At 38.6% G+C, this 27551-nt stretch overlaps 1 protein-coding gene across 13 annotated transcripts in view; it reads left to right on the forward strand.

Moving 5' to 3' along the window:
* Positions 1-27551, forward strand: part of ASPH (aspartate beta-hydroxylase) — a 208968-nt gene that overhangs the window by 69420 nt on the left and 111997 nt on the right. For 7 of the 13 annotated variants that reach the window (XM_070630515.1, XM_070630517.1, XM_070630519.1 and 4 more), the window contains 9 exons: positions 778-852; positions 3903-4061; positions 7257-7289; positions 8650-8706; positions 9201-9251; positions 9689-9721; positions 14043-14081; positions 14473-14508; positions 18889-18933. In XM_070630515.1, coding sequence (XP_070486616.1) covers positions 778-852; positions 3903-4061; positions 7257-7289; positions 8650-8706; positions 9201-9251; positions 9689-9721; positions 14043-14081; positions 14473-14508; positions 18889-18933 — 528 coding nt within the window. The remainder of the gene's footprint in view (positions 1-777; positions 853-3902; positions 4062-7256; positions 7290-8649; positions 8707-9200; positions 9252-9688; positions 9722-14042; positions 14082-14472; positions 14509-18888; positions 18934-27551) is intronic. The other 6 variants (XM_070630522.1, XM_070630523.1, XM_070630518.1 and 3 more) reach the window with 1 other exon arrangement.

Here is a 27551-nt window from a genome sequence, read left to right on the forward strand (position 1 = left end):
ATGATGTTTGTTAGAAAATTTATAATAGTATCAATGTAATTATAGCTTCTCGTTTTTTTGGGTTATGTTGCAGTAAACCTGATAATCTGACAAGCACCACAGTGTTGTCGGAATGTCATTGCTAACTAATGTTCAATTTTGTAATTAACATCTATTTAAGTCTATGGATCTGACTGCCAGAGGGTTCTCCAAAACTGAGAGGATTGTCAGTTGTAATGTCAGGTCTACTCAGGCTTCCTTGACAACTTCTGGGAGTGGTCAGCCAACCCCCACCATCCCAGCCCTCACGCTAGCAGAGGGACCCTTTCTCCTCTCTGTCAGGGAAGGCAGCAGCTGACCACATACGTTAATGTCTGTTTAGCTCATCTTCCACATTTTTATCCTTGTTTCTCAGTACTTCTATTAATGAAAGTTTTGCTCTTCCATTTTTTTTTATTCTATCATCTGTGAATTTTGTTAATTAGAAAGTGAAGTAATTTTACTTTGAGTGAGGATTTTTAGAAAAAACCTTGAGTTAAACTTGAGTTAGTTTTCTTCTTTTAAAATCTTATGGAGAAGTTTTTCAACATTTGTAACTGCTGTCAAAATAAAACCAATTTCAAATATCTACCATATTTGCCAACATAGGAAAAAAAGTGATAAACTGATAACAAAAAGGATGGAATAGTTGATTACCTACATATATTCATTTGAATATATATGCATGATGCCGTATTTCATCTTCTACATTAATGTCTGGATCTTTTCTACTTAGTTATGTTTCATAATTTATTTTAGGACCTCAGAATATTGAAGATGAAATACAAGAACAAATTCATTCCGTACTCCATGAAACGGTATACACAGAACCTGGTATGAATTAAAATCTTCTGTTTTTAGATGCATTACTGAAATAATTAGTTACATAAAATGACTTGGACATTGTTTTAAAATTTAAATAATAATTGAATGGGTTTTTTTTTAAGTTATTAGAGGACAAGTACTTCTGAAATGGCAGTAGACTTGTTCCTACTATTAAGGAACTTATTGCATGCATCTAATAGGAAATGGCAGGAATACATGAGAATAAACAAATTGAGACCCATGATACGTCAAGAACAGATGACAAGAGCAGGGCGGAGGAAGATAGAGCACACAGCAAGGCAGGCTGTCAGGGGCTGTCTGGGTACTGTCGCTGCCCCTCAAGTTTTCCTGCATCCTTGAGCGGTCACCAAGCAAAAAGGAGAAACTTAATTATATGAATCCTATTACCAGAGAGGAAATAAACGTGCTATCTTCTTAGAGAACACAAAGCATTTTCCCAGCTCTTACATCTGAAAAACTTCTTATACAAAGTTCTGTACAGAGAATATTAAATGATACCCTAGAAGCCAATGGTTTAAGATTTTAGGAGACTGCTTCTTGAAACATCCCTTGATGAAAGCAGAGAGTATCACCCCAAAGTGTAACTCACAAGGGGATTTTGCAGGAGGGGAGCACATGGTCTCCTTATACTCCTAATGGTTTCATGTGAGCTGAAGGTAGTTCTAAAGGAAAGATTATGCTTCTGAAAAACAAAAGGCAGAATTCCCTGTCATTTACGTTGGGCGGTAGCAGGCCTCCTAGACTGACTTCTCCAGTCCGCGGTGTTTGGGGTCAAGTGCAGAGCATCCTGGCAGCTCGGGCTGTGCTCCACTCGAGCGATCAGCTTTGGCTGAGTTGTAGGTTTTTGCCGTTGTCTGCTGGGAGTCTGAGAGCCTCTGTCCTTTCATTACCAGTTTCTTAGCTGGGAGGGCTCCTTCCCCTGAGTGTACATCTGCCCATATGAGCAAGCGCAGGCCTTCCCTTCCTATATCTTTTCTAACTTTAACCTAACACACGGATGATGCAGTCTAAATAAACAAGTGATTTCAGTATGATGAGGGAAGTGCTGTAAGAGTGAAACACAGGATGCTCTGTGGGGCTTGCGTAGACTTTGGGGTTCGCAGAGGCTTCCTGGAGGAAATGACCTCTTGATTTGAAAGCTGAAGGGTGGTGGAGTGCTTCCAGGCAAGTGTTGTTAGTGGAGTGTTTTAAGCAAAGTGCATGGCGTGTATGGAAGCCCAGACTTCACCTACCTCTGGAGAAGCCGCAGAGGGCTTGGCACAGCCTTGAGTGTAGTAAGCCCTCAGGAAACTGTTTTCTTCATACCAGCCCGTCACTGACCGAGCAGTGGAGGCTCACAGATAGGGTACGATGTTGGTTTGGTTTCTCTTCTGAAAGCAGACTTTCCCTTGAATGCTGATGGCTGAGAGAGCTAAATCCTGCTCCTGTAAAAACCATAAAATTGCACTGGTTAAAATGAGAGTAAGGAAAAAGGAATATGATAAGAAGAAAAAGTCGTAAAATTAGTGACAGGAATGAAAATTGGTGACTGGTTTGCTGAGTAGCAGAAACTCTGAAATGAGAAACAATATAGGAGGCCGTAACAGCAAACAAACACTGTCGTGCACCCACCTAATGATGTCTCAGTCAACAATGGAGCGTGTGGATGGCGGTGGTCCCGTGAGGTCAGTACCATACAGCTGGGTGTGTAGTAAGTAGACTGTACCGTCTAGGTTTGTGTAAGTGCACTCTATAATGTTTGCACAACAATGAAACTGCCTAATGATGCATTTCTCAGCACGTATCCCCATTGTTAAGCGATGCATGTTTGTACTATCAGCACAAATGGGCCTACATAATTCGGTAACACCTGAGAGCATCACTATGCCACAGTAAGAGTAAAGTAACTAATAAAACCTTTCTGCAGTTGTGAGGGAGCAGTAGCAGTAGAAATAATAATATTGTTCTTACTGTGATGATGATAACAGCAAAAACAGTAATAACAGGAACAGTAGCACCTAAATACTTGCTATGGGCCAGGCATTTTTCTGAGTGCTTTAATCCTCACAACAATGCTGTGAGTAGGTACTCTTATTATTTCCTTTTTATGGAAGAGAGATCTTAGGCACAGAGTAGTTAAGCAACTTGCCCAGGATCACGCAGCTGGTATGGAAGAACCTAAATCTGGAGCCATTTATTCCAGACTCCACACTCCTGACCACTGTGCTGCACCACACAGCTAAGTCTAGTTCACTTGCGTTCCATGGTTAGAGTGCTACGTCCAGGACATACTCTGCTTGGAGCCATGTCAAGTTACTACAGAGAGAATTTTTTATACCACGATGATAGGCTAAACCATATTGCAGTAGAATAATGTAGCATGTCCAATATCTACACAAAAGAAACAGAACAGTTCAGTATATCATAAAAGTTAGTCTTAGAAGAGAAAATGGGCATCTTTGCATAACTTAAGAGCTAAAGATAGGACCCTTTAGATGCCAAGTATAATGCAGGTGACCTAATGCAGGTGACCTAGCATATGGTTTAGATAGGTGGTTGGCTGTTCCTTGCAATGGAACACTTGTGTGTAGAGTTATTTAAGATTGTTACATGGAAGTTTATGTCCATTCTCAATGAAAGATCGCAGGCTGATCTTTTCTCTGACCTAGTGATAATTGAAGAGGCAGATGTATTAATACTTATGAATTCATCTATTCATTCATTAAATATTTATTGAGCACTTCCTATGGCTTGGCATGGCCCTAGATGCTGGGCATACATAGTGAACAAAATAAACGAGGTCCTTGTCTTGGGGAGCTCATGTTCTAGTGTCAGAAGACCTGTTCCCCTGCTCAAGTGGACTAACACTTGGCCAGAGTGGGAACAGAGCTTCAGAGTAGGCAGCAGCATGTGCAGTGGCCCAGAGGGAAGGCCGGGCATGCCCACAGCAGGAGCGGGTGTGTGGCAGCCCTTTAGAGGGGCTTATGTATCTGTGCTGGCTGCTGCCTGTGGGCCCTTGGTATAGACCTGTGTCACTTTGTTTATTATCTCTGTGCAAGGAGAAGACCTGCAACCAGAAGAGGATGAACCAGCAAGAGAACTGCAACCAGAAGAGGTTGAACCAGCAAGAGAACTGCAACCAGAAGATGATGATTTCCTTATGGGGGGTAATGCAGAGGATAGATTTGAGCCCCTGGAAACTGGGACGTTTCATGAAGGTAATTTGATTTCAGAATAAAATACAATAGGCTATTTGTAATTATGATAATTGGATTTTTTCTTAAACACCTTTAAAACCAATACTTAACGTTTATCTAAAGTTTTTTTACAATAAAGCTAAAAACTTAATTACAATGAATTTTTTTCCTAAAATAAATAGATATCCCAATTTTGATTCAGAGCACTTTTAGGGAAACTCTCAGAATATATAAGTTTCTTATAGAAAGGGAGTGAAATACTTCAGCACATTACTTTTACTGTGCTCTCCTTCCTAGAGTGCCAAGTGTTACCGGAAATTCAAACACCTGATGAAATATGCTACTTGATAATCTATCACAGGCTCTTGTTCTAATATGAGATCTGTAACAACAGATGTAGAAATCTGTAACTAAGATTGTGGGTAGAACCCAATTCTTAACTTCTGTACTAGGCATTGGCAAACTTTTTCTGTTATTGTCCAGAGGGTCAGTATTTTAGGCTCTGCCAACAATATAGCCTCTGTTGCAACTACCTACCTTTGCTGTTGTAGCACAAAGACAGCCCTAGACAATACCTGTAGGTAAGTATGGCTGTGTTCCAGTAGAACTTGATTTACAAAATCGGGAGGCAGGCTTCATCTGAGCTATGGACCATGGTTCGCTGACATCAGTGTGTATCAATTTTGTAAATCAAATTTAAATATCTGGTTTATTTAAATTTGTTATTTTAAATAGCCGGTTATTTAAATATCAGTTGAATAGTTTACCTTGGATCATTTGCAATAGGCAAGTTAGAGTTACAGCTGTTCACCATTGGCATATAAAGAAGTAATTTCTGTGATGATGAAAACGTTTTATTCATATATTTTGTGCTCCTCTATGCTTTAATGTGAGACTACTATGATTATTCAAAGCCCTGTTAAATTAAGTACACATGCTTTGTTCTTATGGTATACATTCTCTCCCCTCTTTACTTAAAGTAGTCCTTTAAGACCTTAAGAGTTCTTAAAAGATTTTAAGCCACAGGTTTTGTTCTCTGATTGGTTTATGTCATTTTATTTAAAATATATAAATATATAAATGATATAATTTTATACTTAAGATGACTACTAATGAAACATTGTTTATTTAACATGGATGTTTCATTTCTAAAGAGTGATAAAAGAAAAACAAATCTTTAAGCTGGGGGGAAAAGTTGGGGGCACCAACACAAAATTAACCACATTACACATTATGTCCCACCATATAATCATCAGAGTCTGTGGTTGAGCTGCCTTAGATCCCATGCGATAACACGGCACCACAAGCCACAAAGGATCGAGACCAGAAGTGCCTGGCAGGGTTCAAGGATTAGCTAAGCCTAAATGGAATTCAGAGCGGTAGACAGAATGGTGAGAAATAAGCAGTAGACAAGGTCCACAGCACTAGTCAAGGTGGGACGTCTAGAGCCATAGGGTCATGGATTCAGAGGCAGAACCTCTTGTGAACAAGATCCACAAAGATGGACTGATTTCCCTACAAATAGTTTTCAATCTTGGATGCAGTTAAGGTCACCTAGAGAGCTTTTAAAAGAATACCTGTGACCCACCCTAGTCAAAGTGAATCTGAATGTTTGGGGTGTGGGGCCCCCTAAACGGAAAATGGTAAAAGCTCTTTGGGTGATTAAATTCAATTGCAGCCAGGATTGAGCAAAAGTGCGGCTGGGCTATTTATTTTTTCTGTGCCTTACCTCACATCCTACTCTGCTGTTAAGACTTGAACATCTGTGCTCATAGCCGTGGGCATCAGGGTGAGCGCCACAGGACTCGTCCAAGCTAAGGATTGAGTGGAGAGGGAGCCTGCACACAATGTGGTTGGCAAATGGCTGCAAGGACTATTTTAAAGCATAAAAGTTATGAAAAAGTAAGGTATATCTACTTCCCACAGTATTTAATATATTGGGAAACTACTTTAGAAGCAAGCAGCTCCTAATTTATGAATGAATGTATTTCCAGAAGTTTATATTCATGCCTGTTGTTGAGAGCAGGAAATGCACTTTTTCTTAGAAATAATGTTGTAAGTGATAGTTTGATTTCCATACTAACCTACAAATTTGTATATGATGCATAATTTTCTGTGAAAAACGTAAACTCAAAATGGTTTTGAATATGTATATGATTTCAGCTGCATTGTGCTTTTAAAATAGGCATTTATAGACTAGCTTTAGAATTTTAGGCCTTTAGTTATCTGTGTTATCTAGCCGTCTGTTAGTTATCTTTAGTTTCTGTGGGGAACATGTTTCTAGTTTCTGAGTAGAAATGCTGACAAAATGATTTCCACATTTCCCTGGTACCTCCTGCTGCCTCCTGTCTTCACCAAGATGGCTCAGAAAGGTTGATACTTGCTCAGAATTTTGATACCTTAGATGCTGTTTATACAACAGATTTCAGTTAAGAAACTCAATCAAAACATAAGGAATTAGATATTTTTGAGGTTGGGAGTTACAGATTGAGGGTAGGAAGAGACATTTCTAAGAAGTTCATGAACTGAAGAAACCTTATTTTCTGACCTAATCTTTAATTGGGACATAGATTCAGTTTGAACCTAAAAATTACTTATTAAAAGTCTTCAGAAATTAAAAATATTTACGCTTCAAATAGCTGTTAGATAAAATTACCAAAGGTCGCACTAGTGGAGAGGATCATTCAGTGGCAGCACTTTGCCATCAGGGGCATGTGGTTAAGCTTGTCAACACGTTCACCTCCCAGCTCCCCACACTTAGAACGTCTCCCTGTTCTTCCTTTGTGTTCCCATGTACAGTCAAGGTGCTCTTGCTCTAGAAGAGAGAACACCATACTGGAATGGGAAGTAAACCAGAAATGAGCCCCTTTCCTGGGTCCAGCCTTCGTCACTGTTTTACTCTGTCTAAATCATCCTCTCCCTTTAGCCCAGGTTATGGTGTGTGTCAACCTTGTGGGGTTGTTGAGTGAATCAAGTAAGAGAACGCTGAGAGATTTCTAAATGTAGTTCTAGTAAAAGATAAAGTGTTTAGCAGACATTTAATTGATATTTTCATGTTTTATTTTAATAGTTATTTGCTTTCAAAATAAAATCAATGATAAGCATAAATTCAGAATATACATATATGGTGTGTGTATGTATGTGTGTGTGTGTGTATATATATATATATACTGTTTTATGAAAGTAGTAATACCGATTTAATGTTATTTTTTTCAGAAACTGAAGATAGTAACTATGTAGAAGAGACTGGTAAGATTTTAATACTATTTTTTAATTAGATTGAGTCTTTTCCTATAAAAGAGCATCATGAGAGAGATAATACTATAATTATTAATAGTAATATATTGTATAGGATATATCATATGTATAAAATACATATATCTAATATAATATATATTTAATATATAGTATAATATATATTACTATATACAGTATTATATATCTAATATAATATATAGTATATCTAATATCATAGATAATATATAGATAATATATAATCTATAACATATATAATATATCTAATAATTAGGTTATATCTAATATATTATATCATGTATATATGTCTGTCTTTGTGAATATAGCTTCTGTGCCTTTGAAGTCTACTTCCTGAGGACAAATTCTCAGTACAGGAATTGCTAGGTCAAAAGATACAGTAGAGGGGCTGGCCCCGTGGCGGAGTGGTTAAGTTCGCGCGCTCCGCTGCAGGCGGCCCAGTGATTCGTTAGTTCGAATCCTGGGCGCGGACATGGCACTGCTCATCAGACCACGCTGAGGCAGCGTCCCACATGCCACAACTAGAAGAACCCACAACGAAGAATACACAACTATGTACCGGGGGACTTTGGGGAGAAAAAGGAAAAACTAAAATCTTTAAAAAAAATAATAAAAAAAAAAAACAAAAGATACAGTAGAATTGCGTTTTTGTTGTCTAAAATTGCAAAATCAGTGAAAGGTCCAAATTGTGTATTGTCACGTGTCAAGTGTCCCCAGAACGTATGGCCACACTGGAGATGAATATGTCATCTTTCAATAAGCCTGAGTGTTGGCCAGTTTTTCTTCCAGTCTTAGAATAGACCCTTCTTTCTCTGCTGGAGGACCATGTGATATTGTTGGCTGGCTTTTAGGACCTATATCATTTCAAGAATATGTGTCTGTAAACACTAGAATTACATTGCATTCTGGGAGTACTGAGGTATTGAGTCTAAGTGAGTGTCTGGGATGTGTGTGTCTTCAATTAGGCTCCCTCTGTGGCAGGTGCTTGCTGAGTGGATGGGAGGAGGGCTCCCCTACACTGCTCTGTCTGTCTCATTTTTGTTTTGCTGAATATAGTTGAATTCACATAAGCTAAATGAGAATATAGCTCCATGATTTTGTGGTTCAATTATACACCCACTGATGGTGAAGACTGTCTTATTCATCATTGTATTTGGCATTTAGCACAGTTAGTGCCTGCTTGTTCCATGAGTGAATGAATGAAAGTTTGAGCATCATTATGATTTGATTTTACATTTCAGTCATTACTAACAATTGTTCTTTTCCTGTCTTAAAATCAAGTGCAATCCTAATTTGAGATGTATTTGTAATTTCCTAATTATTTTCTAATTTATAGCTTCACAGGCCTATAATCAGGATATGGAAGAGATAGTGTATGAACAGGAAAATCCAGGTTTGTGATATGTGTTCCTCTTTGAGGCAGTGGCCAAGGCCGTTTTAACCCAGTGTTAATGATTCAATCTGATTCAAGACAGAGTACTCTTTATAATACTCAGAATCATTTGTAGTTGGCCAGATGTTTATAGAAATTTCTGAATATAGTTTAATATTACATGAATAAGTGAGGAAAAAAGATTTGTTTTTCAAACCACCCTTTGGGACTTCGGTCTTTGTAGATAGGATACAGGAAAGAATATCTGGAAATGAATAAGGTGGTAGATGGGGTCACGTCAGTCCGAGTGCAAATCCTAGTTCTGCTCCCGCCTGTCTTTGTGACTTAGCAAATTGTGAAATTTTATTAAGCTTAAATTATATTAAGTGATAAGGATAATATCTATCTTACATGGTTCTGAAGGTTAGAATTAATTTATAACTGTTTTAGAATGGTGTCTAGTAATGTGTTTGTTTTTTTCATGTTTGGCAGTGGTGTATATTTTTTCTTTGTAGATGCCATTGAACCAGTAGTAGATGAGGTTGAAAGAATGTTCCATGAAGCAGGTATTAGTGAACGTTTTCATTAGATTTTAAACTTTACTTAAGACTTTACGGTTTCAAAGCTGGGCTAACACGGTGATTTTTCTTTCGATGGAGTCAAAGAAGTAATTTTAACACCTAACATAAGACTTTGCTTTGTAACAAAATTAGATTGTTAATCAAATATCAGGCTTTCACCTACCATGGGCTCCACAACAAAACAGGGTGTTAATTCCTAATGCTACTTTTGCATATCTTGCTTTATGCCAGATTGAGGAATTTTTATGAAAATAATTTACCTGCCCTTTCCTCTTTGGTCAAAGGCATTTATCACTGACTGTGCAGACATTAATATTTAAAAGAATCAAATTCTATATTTCAGATTGTTATGTTTTTTAGCTAAGCAATTACACAGAATGACTCATTTAATACTTATTTTGGTTTTATTCTCTCTTTTGCAGATGATGTAACATACCAAGAGGATGATGAACAAGGTTTGAAAATGCTTCTTAACTTTAAGCCAGCTGTTTGTTTTAAAATCTACTCATAGTTTGATTGTAAAGTTTAGAGAATGGTGTTTTAAGCAACAAATGCCATAACTTAAAACATCCAAGTGAATGGTAGTTTTCAAAGAATTTACTTGGGGAGATTGTTTACCTGTTCCAGTGGTTCTGCCATTGCCTAAATAATTTCTTAAACTCTTTTCAAGTTGGCTTAGGAAGCAGTTAAAAATTATTCAAGGAAACTTATCTTATTACTTTATAGTCATAGTTCTCTTTATGTCTTGTGCTTGAAAAACTACTTTAGTCAGAGTTTAACTGCTCCAGCTGCTTCTAGAAATTGATCCCACTCTTGAATAAAGATGACTGATTGGCCAGCATGGAGAAGGTACAGAAAAAATCATTCCAGGTTTAAAGGCAGCATGGAGAAAATAGTTCTGGCGAATTTGTGGCGTGAGTAGCAGCAGATTCAAATTTAGGCAATTATAGTTCCTTTTGTTGCCCAAGCACTTCTCTGCTGTTTTACTAAACTCCATTAAGTAGGTCATATTTCCCCTGCTTCCCAGATGAGAGAAATAAGGCTCATAGAATGTAAATAATTTGCGTAAGTTCATATGACTAAGAAATGATAGAGCCAATAGTGTACCCTTTTTATTCCAAATCTTCAAAGATGACTCTGTAGAAGGAAAGAAGTCAGTTGAGTATAACTTGGTGTATGAAGCAAGAAGGATGAAGAAATATGTAGAGACTGAGCCAAATATTGAGGACTTTCTATGTGCTTTGGTTTTAGGGATTAGTATTCAAATATGGATAATAAAGTGTCCCTACTTTTAAGAAATTTGTAGTCTCATAATAGTTGGTGAAACTCATTGAAGAAAATTAGAAATGGCTATGCATAGAGCTAATATGCTAATTTATTAAGCCTGTGTATTCAAGATATGAGAGACGCTACCAAGATCACATCCACAGTGGCTATTTCTAATGGGATATGAATGACACCATTGGAAGAATCCTGAATCCTGGATTGTATCTTTAGGGACTAATATTTTTTATAAGAAGTTAAAGAACTTGATTTCATTTAGATTTGCTTTTCAGTTTTTATTTTGAAGGAGAAAATGGGAATTTTGGAATTAAAAGTTGCACGAAGAAGTAGGATTTGAGATAGTTTTCTAATCTCTGCCCGTCATTATAGTGTTTTTCTAAATATGCTGGTGAGAACATGTTTGGAATGCAATTTGCAGACTCCGTCTAGAGAACTTTAAAATTAAACTTGAAAGAAGTATAAAATTAGATACCAGGTTAAAAAAGATGTAAAAATAAATGTATTTTCATAGGCAGAATGTCATATAAATATAATTTAAAATGTTAACAAAGAGTAATAAATACGACCTAAGGGGTCATTAAGGTTTGGTGAGATACTTTGAATTACTCTGCTACAAAACATAGACTTTTTCAAATAAAATAGATCTCATAGAACAGAGGATTTATTCACTGTGTGCTAAAAAGATGCTTTTGTGGAAATTCAAGAACCAAAGTAGGGAAACCAAGGGACTGTCATGTAATTATAGCTGTAATTAAGGTAGAAACAGCCATTTTTGGTTGGGAAAACAGAATATACTGTATTAAACTCCCCAAGCTCTAGCACCTGGAAAACATAAGGCTTACTAAAGCTATAGAGGGAACTGGCTTTCTACATAAAAAACATCCTAGAAAGTATCAAGCCTACATTGGAAAATCTGGGAAATGATGGTACAGTCTTATGTCTAATTGAGCCATTTATTCGTACACTTCATATGTATCAAGTATCTGGTGTCTCAAACATAGGACACTGGAACAGGTCTAGTGAAGAATGCACATGTGGTCCATATTCCCCTGGGCCATCTGTTTTAGGAGGGAGGTCGAAATTACACAAGTAACGTCACTTTAATATAATATTCAATTACACTTGTGCTAAGTGCTGGTGAGAATGAGTACAGTGTGTCACAGGTATATGGTAAAGAGATATTACCTAGTTGGTGGACCAGGGAAGGCTGCTCTGAAGCTCGAGCTGAAGATGAGAGCAATTGATGAGGGAGGAGGAAAGTGGCTGGAAAGTGGTATGAAGCCTCTGAGGTTGGCAGATGTGTCTGGAGGGCTGAGAGTAAGAAGACAGACATGAGCTAATATTGTGACATGGTCCAGGTCCAGGGCTTGCCTGTAGGCTAGGTCAGCGGTGTTCATCTTCACCCTAGGGCACTATTGAAGGCACTACAGTTTCAGGTCTGCATTTTGTAAAGAACAATGGGTCTAACCTGTAGGAAATAAACTGGAGAGAAACTGGGGAGACTAGTTACCCACATCTGATCATGCCCTGAAGCACATCTCTGCCATATGAGGAGTCAAAGGAGATGAGTTTCAAGAAAGGGACGTTCAGCAGTGTGCATGCTGCTCAGGACCCATGCAGGATGAACACTGAAAACGTACATTCGATCTGGTACAACAGAGGCCTCACTGGTAACCTTGGCAAGAACTGCTTTCAATGGACAGAAGTCGGACGGAGATGATTTAAACCAGGGTGGTGGCAGTGAAGGTGCAGGGCAGTGGACAAAGCCAAGAAATATTTAGAAGGTAAAATTGATAGGGCTTGATGTGTGGGTGTAGCTGTGAAGAGAGAGCAAGATGTCAAGAACCATGTCCACTGATCTGGCTTATACACCTGGTGGATGGTAGCACTTTCTTCCTAAGACAGGCGAGACAGAAAAGCAGAAACGGGTCATGGGTCCAGTCTGTGCATGTTGATAGTGCATGTTGAGACATCCAAGGGGAAATATCAAATAAGCTGACGGATAGAGTTTAGATCTCAGAAGAGAAGTCTAATTCATGGTTGTGAGTTTGCGAATCATCAGTATGTACGTGGTAGTTGAAGCCAAAGGCTGAGGTCACTTAAGGAGTGAGGATAGAGTGGGATGGGGGGAGGTCTTATGGCTGGCCTTTGATGAAAGAAGATTGGGAAGGAGAAATGGAACAATAAAAAGACAGTAAGTTCACATTTAAGTCCCAGGGCAATAGTGTTTGAAAAGGAAGGAACTACTAAGAGATTTATTAGTTATTAGGGTGGGAGCTGTGAAAGTGTGCATTAGATTCAATGAGGTGCTCATTGGGCTCAGTGGAGCTTCTCAGCCTGATGTGGTCGGGGCCGGAGGACACATTGGAGAAGGTTGAGCAGAGGAAGTGCGATGAGACAGCAAATGTAAATGACTCTTTGAAGAAATTAGATTGTGAAATGGGGGAAAGAGAGGGCAAGGGGAAGCAGGCCCAAGAAGGGGCTTCTTCGCGTGGTTGGCAGAGACTTGAGCAAATGTAAATGCTGACACAGTTCAGGGTGGCAGTCAGCAAATATTCCTTGCTCCTTCGTCTTCTGAGAACCACCAAAGGAGAGAGAACAGTACATTAAAAAGTGTTCCTTGCTCTCCAGCAGCACAGAGAATAATATCTGAAAGATAGAAGGTGCTCCAAAATTTTTCTTTATTAAAGGTGAATAAAAAGAATAAATTTATAACTGTGCTGGTTATAAATTAGAAAGCACAGGAGAAAGTTTGCTCCTAGTGTATCAGAAAATTTGAAGCATTTTGGAAGATGAAAAAGCAGGGATCAAGTTGACTAAGAAAGCTGGGACCCGACTGGGCAGAGGGACTGCGGCAGAGACAAGAGCCCTCCCCGCAGCGGAGCAGAGCAGCAGTAAGCCCTGTGCCAGCAGATAAGAGGAGAAATGGGTGATGGGCTGTGGCTTGGGTACAGAATTAAGGGTCTGCCAACTGAGTCCTCATTCTGAGGGCCTGGCAGCAGGGGTGTTTGCCCCCAGGTGAAAGATCTGAGAACTGTTCCCTAAACAAAGGCGAGAATCTGCCTGGTGAAAACCTGGACCCAGAGTGGTAAGCAGAGTGGAGCCTTGGGTAACTCAGAATGTCCACTGTAGACATGAAGGAAGTGAGAAAAGGAAATTCATGCCACCTGGGAATAAACAAATTATTGGATCCTGGTAACAAGCGGTTGGGGAGGAACTTTAATTTTCCCCGTTTTACAAGAAGGAAGTATATGTAGCTGCCCATCTCCAGTGGCTACAAAGTGGCTGATGTGGAATTTGAACCCAGGCCTGTTTCACTCCAGACCAAACTCATCCCCTCCCTGCTCTGTAGCCTGCGTTTCCCAGCAACTAAGCCCCAGAAGTTCAAGGATAAATTAGACATTGTCTCTGCTCCTGACTTCTACAGCCAGTGTTGTGTTATCATGAGAGTTGTGCAGTGTTAAAGGATTATTTTGTGTGTGTGTTTTATAGTACGCGAGCCATTGGAACATGAAGGGATAGAAAATTCAGGTAAGCTTTTTCTCTAAGCACACTTTTCCTGCAAGTCAGCCACCCTGTGCTTGTTAAAACTCGTGTAATGTGTAGAACAAACATAGACGTAGTAAGAAATACAAGATATTTTCAAGTCACCAAGGAAGTACTATTGGTGTATTTATTTCCTATTTATGGTGTAAGGTTATGTCAGCAGGGTTAGTATCCACTTATTAATGTATTCTCTGAATATAATTTAGAAATTAAAGTTGATATTCTAGTATAAATACTTGAGTATAAATACAAGTATAAATACTTGATAAGAATCCTTAGTCTAAAAAGAGCCCAGTATAGGTCTCTGAGTTGATATAAGTAAATTTAAAGATCTAGTGGAGGTGAGCTAACGTAAGATGTGTTTGCCTTTTTTTAGATAATGCTGTAGAAGATTCAAACGTAATTTTAGAAGGTAAGTTAACTTTATAGAAATAGTTTTAATTTTCATTTTAAAATTATGTTCATTTATTCAACAGTTGGGCACTTACTCTTTGCTATCTGTGCAGTGCCCAGGGGCTGGGAGGACGAGAGTGAAAGAGGAAGATGGAATTCCTGCTTTCAGGGCTGGCATTCTAGTGGCCAAACATCATAAAGTAATTACAGATTATGAAAAGTGCAGTGACGGAGATACAAACAGAAAAGTGTGATAGAAAATAACTGGTTAAAGTGAGGAGGGCTACTCTAAGTAGGAGGAAATGATCTCGTGAGAAGAGGTCAGCCTTGGGCAGAGATGGGTTAAAATGTTGTTTATTCAGCTGGAAAAAACTTTTCTGGAAAGTGAAGGGATGGTTTCTGAAAAATAAAAATTGTGGCATATGTTACACAGTGGTACTTTAACACAACTTAGATTAGTCTAGTTAACACTTTGCAAAGTTCTTACTCATATGTGATTTCAGGTGTTCCTCACAGAAGACACTGAAGAGGAGGTAGGGCAAATATCATTGTGTTTATTTTACAAATGAAGAACTGAAACTGGAGTGAAGTCAAGGGGCTGGCCCCAGGTTACCGGCTGGCAATGACTAAGCTGGTATTCAACCCAGGCTTGGGGCCTGCAGTTGACTGCGGGGTCCCCATGCTTTACAGCAGTGGGTTGCCACAAGGAACATGTAATGGGGAATTTTGCTCATAGAATTACTTTCAGAATTCATTTATGAGCCACTAATTATCAGTTTTCAGATTAAATGTTACTGCTCTTGAGCGTGGCTAGGCAGAATAGATAATAGTACCGTTGACTAATGGGAGCACATAGACGGGCATGGAGGGAATGAGGGCCACTAGAATTGCCCTCGTTGTCCACTTAGCTGCTGGGAGAGACGCCTACACAGGTGCTCTGGGACCACTGTGTACAAGCAGGTTCATCTTCATGTAGTGGGCTGGACTGAGTTCGCATTTTCTCCTACCTCCTCTTGCTCAGTTCTCTGAAGAATATAGCTGAGTCTGTTTTTTCATTCAGTTGGAATCAGAAAATGGAAACCCAAAATCCCTAGGAAGAACTTCATCCAACCCACCCCACATATATTATTATAAAAGAAATAAACACCAGAATATGCAACTTGGCCCTGCCTTTCTTGTATTAGAAATACAGTTTTTTCCTAAGAGTTTTCAGGCATTTTCATAAGCCAGTAGAGGGCGTGGCAGAGACTGCTCAGGGAATTCCTTCTGGTGGATTGTGGGGGTCCGGACTATACACCGTCAGCCCAACCTGCGGTTTCTGTGCTTCTGCAGCACCTGAGTGGACAGCGAGAGGGAACTCGTCATCTTCCCATGCCCACTAGCCTTCTCTTTACCCCCTTCCCTTATCTTGGCTGGGTGCATCAGTACTTACTCGGATTCCCAAGCCGGAAATGTGAGAGTCGTCACTGAGTCCACCTCTCCCTCTGTAGCTAATCCCAAGTCCTGTTGACTAGGCCTCCTGAATATTTCTCAAATCCAGTCTTTGCTCTGTAGCTCTGGTGATCTAGTTCAGCCCCCCATCATCTTCCTGGACAATGGCAGTGGCCTTCCATCAAGTCTTCTTAACTCCATACTTGTCCTCTTCAAATCCATCTTTCACAATGCCGTTAGGATAATCTATTCAGAAGTACAGATCTAACTATATCAATCCTGTGTTTAAACCCTTCTGTTCTTCCCCATCTGTGCCAGTAAGGTTCCTTTCTATTTCAGGTAACAGAAAACTGAACTTGAATTGGCTTAAGCAATAAAGAGACAGGAGATAGGTCAGTCGGGGCTTTGAAGGACCTGGTACGGAATTTGGATTATATTCTAAGTACAGTGAGAATCTATGGAAATATTTAAATGAGAGATGGCATAATCTGACTTATGTTTTGAAGAATTACTTTCACTTCTAGTTAGAGAATGGATTGGATGGAGCAAGAATGGAAGCAGGGACCACTCTGTTGGAAAATTATTGTGTATCCAGGGAAATGATCATGGTGGCCTGGAGTAAGATCATGGCAGTGGAAGTGGAGGGGAAAGTTTTGAACTTGACATACGTTTTAGAATTACAGCTGATGAAACTTTCTAATGGTTGTGATGTAAAGAAGAATAAAGGGGGCCTTTGGTTTGGTTTGAGTGACTGGTGGATGATGGGGCCATTTGCGGAGAAGAAAACTAGAATGCTAGAAGAAATTGGTTTAGGGAAATAAACCCAAAGCTCAATATTAGGTATTTTACATTTGGGAATTTTGTGATACAGCAAGGTGGAGGTATCAAGTAGGGAGGTGGATATGCCAGTCTGAACTAGATGGGCAAGATCTGAGATGGATATAAGCATTTGGAAGCCATCACCATGAATATGGTATGAACTCCATGGAAACAGGTAAGATCGTTTTGGAGGTGAGTGCAGAGAGTAGGCAGGACTGAGCTCCAAGGATTCCAGCGTTGTGAGGTTTGGTGGAACGTGAACAACCGGTGAGGCATGAGGAAAACCAGTGGGGAGGAATGTGAAAGAACACAAGGAAAGAGGGAATATGTTCCATGCCACTGCGACTGGAATTTCAGGACAAAGTATCAGGTGCATTTGCCACTGTGGAGATGGTTGGTGATCTTGGCAGAAAGCCATCTGAGTAAATTGATGGGAGTGAAAGCCAGACCGAAGTGGGTTTAAAAAGTCCTGGAGTAAGAAAAAGTCGGCTATATCAACAGGCAGCCCTTTTGGGTTGTGCTGATATAATTAATTAGCTATTTCCTTTTTAAAAATCCTCTTGTTACATCATTGCCAAAATAAATTTCAGATAATTTTTTTGAGTGTACGTTGTTTCAGAATAAAATCAGATGAAAATTGAGTTTATCTTGCGATAATAATAAAGGCTTTCTTAGTGTCACACCAGCGATGGAAATAACAAGAGCTTAATACTTTATGATGTACACAATTTTTTCAAATGTACCTAAAATGACAAAAGTAAAGGAAATTCTGAGAAAAATATTGGTAAATTTGGTAAAATGCTAATATGTCTGAAATGATGACGAACCAAATAAACAGGCAAACCATTAACAAGGCTGTCGCAACGCAGCTGGCCAGTACTTCCACTGAAAGAAGGAAATAGGCCAGAATGCTAGTCATCAGTGGGAATGTGTGTGAGATTTTTCTCTTTCCTTTTTACTGTTATGTAAATATTTCCAAATCTTCTGTTTTGAACATATATCATTCTTATAATTAGAGGCAAATTAAGGCAAGAAGAAAAATGATTTAAAACAGCTACACAAATATTTTGAGTTTTAGAAAATGCTGTCAAAAATTCTTTCTTTTGACCAAGGCCTGTTACAAATCTTAAGGAGCAAAAGGAAAGCTGATGTAGTGTTATCTCTAGATGAAGGTAATGTCAAATGGGTTGTTAGATATGAAGATAGTAATACGTGATGTAATTTTGTGAAGCAGATCAGATTACTATTTCGTTACACCGTTGGCTGGTGAGCTCTACAGTGTCTTTGATTGTAAGTGTTGAAGGAGCCAGGGAAAAAGACAAGATGTTAAGAATTCATATCCACATTTTTGGCTAGTGTTAGAATATGTTATCTTGAATATTATTATTATTTATTTGTTTGTTTAGCTGAGGAAGATTCACCCTGAGATAACATCTGTTGCCAATCTTCCTCTTTTTTTTTTAGCTGAGGAAGATTTGCCCTGAGCTAACATCTGTTGCCAGTCTTCCTCTGTTTTGTATGTAAGCTGCTGCCACATAGAAAATAACCATAATAGTGGCAGGGCCACTAATAGACAGTGATGTAGGTCCATGCCTGGGAACTGAACCCAAGCTGCTGAAGTGGAGCATGCCGAACTTAACCACTAGGCCACCAGGGCTGGCCCCTGAAGATTATTTTTCAAAAGCAACTTTATTAAAGATAGTGATTTATTTTTAAGATTCTATTTAAATTTCATTTCTTTATATTGTTTCATTCACATTAAAACTAGGGTTGTGAAGTAAAAACTTTTTAAAGAAGAAACAAGATGCTCTAACTGTCTTTCTTCGGCTTTGTTATCAAGTGTGATGCAAAAGTTTGAAATTCTGGCCTTGCTCCCAGCTCCTTTGCTGGGTGGTGAGTTTTGAGGTGAGTCTGTTAGGCAGATCACGTAAAGCCTGAAGTGCAGAATGCTTGAGAAATTTGCAACATGTTAGGAAGTTATAGCTAATTCTTTGTTGTGATGGTGTAAAAACCTAATCCTTTTATGATAATTGCGTTGAATTGCAAAAAAGTGTGTAAAAATAATCAGCATAACTTAAATGCCAGCAATCTGTATCTCAAACACTGGTCAGCAGTATGTAATGGATTGTAACTTTATTGTCTCTTTTAGAAGTACCTGTGCCCCCTGCAGAAGAACAACAGGAGATACCACCAGGTAGGAGAGTTTGTTAGACGTATTGCTTTTTCCTTTTTCATTTAATTTAAAATATGCTGTCGATATTCATACTCACTGTATACAGTAGATGTGTGAAGAATAAAAGTCTCGAGAAGGATTAATTATACCTAAACTTAAAGAGAAAATTTCTCTTGTTTTGATCAGATGAGCCAAAGTAATAGAAAATACGCATCAGATTCAGTCTGGTACATATTTGTTGAGCAGAATTTGAGGAGTATTAATTATCAAAGTACCATATGATTTTTGCCGTTATAGATGGTAGTAGTAGTAGAAATTAGGGGATTTTTTCCTCCTTTTTTGACCGACAGGCTACTTGATGGAGAATATGGAATCAGCATTGCCTTAAGATGGAAGTTTAATAGTGCCTACATTTGTGACATTCCTCCTCTTCCTCCCCATTTCCTGTCTTCCTTGAGAGCATCCTTAGTGCCCCCTGGCAATCCTGGCTGCCTGGGACTTGTCAGTATCCCCCAGTTTTTCCTTTCAGCCCACTGTGTTCAACCCATTTCTCTGCCTTTCCCTACCTTCCCCAACACGTCCTCTCTCATCATCAGTGATTTAAAGAATGAGAACAGCATTGCAACCAAAGCCTGTGCTTTCAAATGCATCTAAAGAGATAACATTAACTATACCTGCAATCAGAAATTACCATAAAAACCTCCTGTTTTCACAGTGGGGGAAAAACGTTTTGTTCAGAGAGAATTTTCCAATACCTCTTTCCCAGGTGTATTTTTTCTTGTTTCTGTGTTTTATTTCCATATTTTTTTCTTTTGAGGTCACTTATTGGTTCAATTTTTACTCATATTTTTCACATTATGCTTAACATGAATTTTGTAGCAGTGATGTGCATTACTATTACTGATTTTGGTAGAAATAATTGAGCCTGCCAAAATTCATTGAATACTGAATTTTAAGGAAAAAAAATAACGTCTTAATCAAAGAATATTTTTAGTTATGCCTCAGTCATCTTTGCTTATTTTATGGTTGGGATGTTTTAGGTTTTGATAGTTGTAATGCCATGTATATTTATGATAATATGTACAGATACTTAAGAAAACTGAATTATGGGTATTAGTGTATGAATGAGAAAAGAAATCCATGGAAAAATTGATCTTTTACATGCTGATCGCTGGGCATGAATGTATATTTTGTGTTTAGGAAAGATGCACAGGGCAAGAAAAATTGATGTCTCTGTCCTACTTTTGTAGTATCCTCTTTATTGTTGGGCAGTGCTTCACAGAGTGCCTTGCTTCTATCTTGAGGAGGCAGAGTAGGTGGCTAAATTAGCATTTTGATTACTACCCATTCCTTTAAAGAAAATTGGTTTATAAGTATTCCTAAAAATAACGCATTTCAATGATATTGACTTTTTTCTAGTTATAGTTCATATTTTTAGATATTGACCTAATTTTAGTGAGGGTATGAAAGGTAATATTATTTTCTGACCAAAAAGTTCTGTGCTTTTATTTCCATTTTTATAAACTAAGCCCAGGAATTTCTTTGGAACATAAATATAAAATGCCAGTTGGTTATGGTGCTGGAATAAGGTGCTTTTTTAACATGAAGTATTTAACAACCGAAGCACATAAAAATGAAGATTTGATTAATATACATCCTTCCTGACACATAAAAACCTCCCAGTAAATGGTGGCTATGGCTGTTATTGTTTAGTAATTAATTGCCCTGATCTTTGAAGTGGGTCAAGAAAAGCTAAATTATGAAAGACCTGCTCAAGAAGTTATAAACTGTAATTTGGTATCATAAAAATTTGATTGATCCACTGCACAGTTGTAGTTTGACCTTGCCAAAAGAGAATGTAAAGGCCAAGAGTTAGCAATGGTTATTTTTAAGGATGGTACTTCATTTGCTTATTTACTATTATCTTCTTAGTCTTGCTTCATCTTACTTTTTTTTTTTTTGAGAATGATTAGCCCTGAGCTAACATCCACCGCTAATCCTCCTCTTTTTGCTAAGGAAGACTGGCCCTGAGCTAATATCCATGCCCATCTTCCTCTATTGCATATGTGGGATTCCTGCCACAGCATGGCTTGTTGTAAGCGGTGCATAGGTCCGCACCCATGTTCTGAACCAGCGAACCCTGGGCCGCTGAAGTGGAGCATGCGAACTTAACTCTTGCTCCATCAGGCCAGCCTGCTATATTGCTTTTTAAAAATTTTTCAATCTTATAAAAGAATAATGCTCATAAATCTATATTCATGATCTTTTTGTACATTAAGCTGATTGCTTTTATAATAGTGTTTAATTATGTATGTGATTCCAGAAACTGCAGACACACTAATTTTAGGGCCTGTCTTCTTACTACCTTTCTGTCTTTCAAATTCTGTTATTCAGTGGAATACTCAAATTGAGGACCTCTGCAAAATACTGGATATTAGTTCACATTTTCCTGGCTCTCAGAATCTAATTGATAAATACTTTGCCTTCTGCGATCATTCTCAGACTGGGTTATACACTCTTTATATTGCTTATTAACATTCATAATAATGTATTTATCAGTGTGATAACCCCATGGGCAGGAACTGTCTTCATTTACTGTTGTATCCACCCGTGCGCAGGGATGGTGAATGCTAACATTGATTAAGCATCATGTAGGTGCTCTTCTAGGCATATGACATGAATTAACTCATTTTATTTCCAATGGCCCAAGTGGTAGACATTCTGTAAAGATGAGGACACTGAGACACAGCAAGGCAAAGTAACCTGCCCGAGGTCACAGAGCTGACAATTGCTGGAACTGGGATCGATCCTTGCGTCCTGGCTCCCGAGTTCATACCCTCAGCTGCTCTGCTCTAGAGGACATTAAATAAATGAAGCCTCAGAGCTGAGGAGTTTGGGGAGCTGTTTTTAGGTGATGAAACAAGGGTATTGCACTCTTTGGTGTCTTTCTCTTAATATACGTTAATACTTAGTTAAGACTCCGAATGTTGAAGGTTAATTATGACTCATTGTAGAAAAATAAGTTGTCCAATAGTTTAAATTTTGCCATGTTTTGTTTATATTTGTAAATTTATAAATGCTCTGGTGGTGGGCTCTTGGCAGGGATGTAAAAAGATCAATCCTAAACCTTGATCATTCTGATGTTAGAAGTCAGTCATTTTGAATGCTAAGTTTTTTTAAAAAATTGATTTCGGAATTTCTGCTCCTTTAGTGGGTTTTCATCTTTCTCCCCAAACTCATATTTTCACTTGAAATCATACTGCATATTTCTAGCGCTATGACAGTGTAAATATCTATAGCACAAATTAAATGATTTATGATGCAATGCTTCATCAGAGTAAAATTCCCTGCCAAATAGTACTTTAAGGCCATTTAGCTAACTGGTTCCATGAACAATTTTTCTGTCATACTATGCTAAAAAAAAAGTCAGTTTTATGTTTTGTAATGATAATCATGTTATTCAAAATGGAAATATGTGAGCATCAGTCTTTCTGGGTGATTCTGCTGCTCTTGTCTCTCTGAAAATGGAGATAACGTTTGTAACTCATCCCACTGTTGAATATTTTAGCAGTGGCGATGATTTCACCCCGTTGCATCTATCCAGAACTTTCACTCATGCCTCCCCTGTCACCCAGCATCTTCTGACATGATCAGTAAGGCCCATAACCAGGTTTAGGCTGGTAGCACTAGAGGTCTGAGCTTATGTTAGTAAGTGCCTAATTTGCATATTGTTGTTACTGATTTGATCATTCATTTATTCAAGAAATAGATGCTGAGGTACAGGCTCTGCCCTGGGCAGTGAAGGTCCACGGTCAGTACCATAGCCCCAGTCTCACAGCAGGCCGCAGTTCTGTGAGCGTACAGCTGACTAAAACAACCAGCATGGCGTCCTTAACGTCTCAGAGTGGTGTGCAGGGCCGCCCACAGAAGGAGGGAAAACTAACCCAGCTTTGGGGCACGAGGGTGCGGAGAGTGAGGTGAGCTCTCCCACCTGTTCTTGTGCTAGAGCTGAGGTTTAAGGTGCTGACGGAAGTGACGGGAGCTGGGGAGCCAGGGAACAGAGCAAAGACCAAGACAGCATGCCATATAAAGGTGTAAGAAGACAGGGTGGAAAAGGGGGCAGGCGTCGCTCCCCGGAGTGTCCCATGTATGATGTTTAAAACTTTGAATCTGGGCCTAAAAGTGACAGGAAGCTACTGAAAAATTCCCAGTAGAGGAGTCCTAATCAAATCCAGATTTGAAAAGAGCAGTCCTGCACGGAGGTAGAGACTAGTAAGGGGTAGATGTATTCATCTAAGCCAGAAACTGGTAGAAGGATTGGAGGAGGGGATCAAGTTTATGGAAACTGGAGTTGGAAATAGTTAGATGGGAGAGGGGGCTGTTGGAGGGGGAGGGTCGAGGATGATTCCTGTTTCTGACTTGAATAAATGAATGATGGAACCTCAATGAGATACAGAAGGAAGGAGGAAATGCAGAGTAGCAGAGATGACTGGCCTGATTTTGGAGATGTTGGGTTTGCAACTTGGTGAACCACTACTGAGTGGAGACTTCTTTAGATATTTAGGAGCATATATGTGAGTCGTTCAAAACTGTTAACTGAGCTTTTAGTTCATTTGCGTTTTTATCATTCCTCATCATTTTAGTTTGAACAACTTCCCATAGTCTCAAGGTATTTTTGACTGCACAGGTTACAGAAATGCTTGTTCCTCTTATAGTCTAGTAATTGTTAAATTCTAAGAGAACCTAAAATCAATCTCATTTTAAAAAACTTTTTCTGTTGAGGTGACATTTACGCAGAGGGAAGTGCTCACATGTTGCACGTACAGTTGGATGAACTTGTACCCACTGCTCAGAGTTCTAGCACCCCAGAAATCACTCCTGCTTCCCCTCTCAGTAAGACCCCATCAAAAGTAACCACTCCTCTGACCTGTATCATCATAGATTGGTTGGCTTGCTTTTGAATTCGGTTAAATAGAACCATAAGAAACATACACACAAATATATACTTTTCTTGTGACTGGTTTCTGTTGCTCAACATCATGTCTGTGAGTTTCATCCGCCTTGTTATGTATAGTAATTGGTCTTATTCATTGCTGTTTACTATAGATATACTCCATTTTAAAAATTCCATTCTATGTTGATGCCTGTAGTGAATGTTTCTAGTTTTTGGCTATTATGAAGAAAGCTGCTGTGAATATTCTTGCACATGTCTTTTAGTGGACATAAACTCATTTCTGTTGGATATATAAAAGTGTACATATAGTTTCTAGTTACTTCACGTTAGCACCAAATAATTCTGCTTATATAAAAATTTCTGGTTACACACACACATGCACACACACTGATGTAGATAGATAGAAAGAAAGAAATGAAAGGAAGGGTCGTAATCCAGCTTTAGAAATTATATCAAAATTTGGCTGGGCCTTTGTGTGCGGTAGCTTCTTTTCTACTCTCACTAACATAGATCCAATGCTGTGATAGTGAAATAAATCAGATACTAACTTTGGAATGAGAAAGTATTTGTAAAAAGTTGGACTGAAACGAATTTTACTTCTTTTAAAATATGGTATACTTTTTTGACCAACCATTTATCTTGTCAATAACATTAAAAATTGACAAAAAATTATTAAAGTAGTATATTTTAATTGCAACGTACAGAATCCAAGTTGCTCCTTGAAAATCCTTCCTATATTTGTTTTTCAAATACCATACTGGATTTTTTTTCTCTTGCGTTTCTTTTCAGTACAGTGAAAACATTGATGGGAGAAAGACATTTAATGCTTTATATTTCTCAAAAGATTGAAATTCTTAAATTCAGTATAATTCTCAGATGCTCTAAAGAACCTCACATTTTCATCAGCAGCCTTGTAAATAATCCCCCGGAACTTCTAGGTAGTTAGTCACTCTGTTATCAAGTTGCCCTTAAAAATCACAACACACAGAAAAGCATTTACTTATGTTGGTGGGTTTTTTAAAGGCGAATGATAATGAAACAATTTCACAGTCTGTGTCTAGTTGGTCCTTTAATTTAGATTTCCCCTTATTTTTGCAGATACTTAAAGCATCAAAAAGACTGCCCCTACTACCACAGGAGGACCAGCCTAACCATACGCTCCAAAAGATGGCTGTGATAGATCTTGTGAAGCAGTTACTGAGCAGATCAAGATCTTTGGGAATGAACACTAAAGATGTTTTGAATGAATCATAGTCCACTGGCATTTTAGTGTATTTTCCTTTTTTTTAGAAACAAAAATTACCTGTAATGTTACATTCCTGCATGTCCTTTTTTGATAGCGTTAGTGGATCCATTGGGTTTCTTTTCCTTTTCTTTTTGTGACACAGCTTTTACTCTTGCATTTATGTGTGTTTTTCAGACAATGATTATATTGATGATGTAGCAGCACTTGTCTTGGCAGGGTTTTAATATATATTATTAGTAATTAGCACTAACTGTATTGAACTGACTTGTGCAACCTGCGTTAAATGTGATTTAAAAGCCGTTAGGAGTTCTTTGCATTGGCGCTCTTAGAAACACTAACAGAGATCGTCAATAGCTGTGAAGAGTTGAGTTGTATATATCTGCACTGAGATCCTTAGAAAACAGTTCTACATGAGTTTCGAGTATTCAGGGTAAAACTCAAAATTTGAGATTCCTATAGCTTTTAGCTTGTTAATTAGAAAAATTTAATGTTTAATGAAAGTTTTAAATGATCGTGGTTAATAGGGGGAAAAACTAAACTCCCCTGTGTTAGGACACAGGGAAGAGGAATGGCCTGCTATATCACACAAACATGCTTTTTGGTGCCTCAGATCGATCAAATGATAGCTGTAGTCCACTCGGCATTTGGTTCAATTTTAGAAAATCTATATCAATTGCTGGTGCATAACTTAAAGATTGTTCTGCCTTTGGCTGATTAAGTCATGCCCTCACTATGCTAAAGGCTGCACAGAGCTCTTACTGAGTGAAGGCGGTAACGCTTCTGGCCGAGTTGATTGAGGATGTGTGATGCGCTCACAGAGCAAGATGCCTGCTGCTGTTTCACAACACATGAGCCGTTTTCTTTCGACACTGAAGAGTTTCTTCTATTTTTAATGTGGCTTATTTGTGGCTCAGAAATAGTTGCTGTGATGGAAATATTCATTTGTTAGAAAAGAAGGTAGCTACGATATTTTGAAAGGACCATGAGCTGTAAAAAAGCCATAAGAAGTGGTTTCATTTATGCATCAGGGGTAGCTCTTGATTATGTTAACGTTGTTTCAAGATAAAGTGATGTCTTTCCTGCTTTTAGGGTTAAAAACAAAGAGATTTTATATTTTTATCATCATAGATCATAGATACAATGTAGTGAATTATGCATGCTGACTCAATGTGTAGTGAAACCAAAATAAGAAGTTAGTAAGAAAAGCAATAATTTTCTAAAGCTGTGATATGGGTGATACAGAGTTGCTACTCAGATTCTAATACACCTCTTAATATTGTGAATTACAGAACACTACTTTTTATAAAGCCATATTTTTTTAGGGAAACTTAGGAGTGACATAGAACTGATAAATGAGTAAAGTAGATTTTGCTGGATTTTTGTATATAATCATCTCTAGAACTCTAGAAATTGAGGATTCAGGATGCTGTGGTCAACTTCAAACACTTTTTAATTCCAAATATCTGATTTAATGAGCCTTGTCTTTACAAATACATGCCAAACTGGGCAACATCAATGGATTTTCTAGAAATAATGTTAAATGTCTTCTGTTTAATGTTACTTGAGTGCAATAAAATGCAGAATTCTTCTCTATATTGTCATTATTTTGAAGTGTATATATATTTTGTTACGTAAAAAAACAGTTTACTTTATACTTACTAGTATTTTAGAATATTGTAGCATTTTGGTGACTAAAATCACAAAGGAGCACCTTCAACCCCGTCTTAACCTGTTTTTAACAGGTAATGTTTATTTTGTTTCTCGTTTAGTAGTATGCTGCATTTCTGGGGGCAGGATTAAAAGGAATAGCCCCTGCATCCATCCTTTGTAGGTTTTTGTCCAACACCTAGAAGTTCTGATAATTCCCTGGTGAGCCCTCCCCCATCCCCCTCTACCCTTCTAATCCTCGGGACCATCATACTGTGAGGATTTTAACTTCATCCTGGTTGAGATGACTCAAGAGTCTGAGTGGATGGAAGGGCAGAAAAAGGCACAGAAAGTTCTCTTTCTTCCAACCTTCACTCTCTGGGCAGAAAGTAGGGAAGAAGCTTTTGGGGTTCTAGAGAGTATTGTGTTCTCCTCCAACGTGCCCAGAAGAAACAGTAAGAACAGACTTTAAGGGTAAGTCAACTCACTTTCACTGACTGCACTTACTCTGCTCAGTGCTCCGTGTGCGTTAGGAAGTTGCGTTTTCCCAGCAGATGGGTGTTATGCCTGCCTGCAGACAAGGAAACTGAGGGTCCAAGAGGCTGAAACTCCAGCCTGCCTGAGGTCGTTCATGGGATTCTCGAGTGAGCACGTGGCCGCCAGGTGGAAGGTGGAAACAATGGATGGAGGTCAAAGAGCAGGCAGGAGAGCAGTTAGGAAACGGACTGGTAATAGTCCAGGTGCTGGTGAGAGGGTCCGACTTCAGGAAGTGCTGGTAGAGAGAGAGACGGG

The sequence above is a fragment of the Equus przewalskii genome, chromosome 8, assembly GCF_037783145.1.
Source record: "Equus przewalskii isolate Varuska chromosome 8, EquPr2, whole genome shotgun sequence".
NCBI classification, from domain to species: domain Eukaryota; kingdom Metazoa; phylum Chordata; class Mammalia; order Perissodactyla; family Equidae; genus Equus; species Equus przewalskii.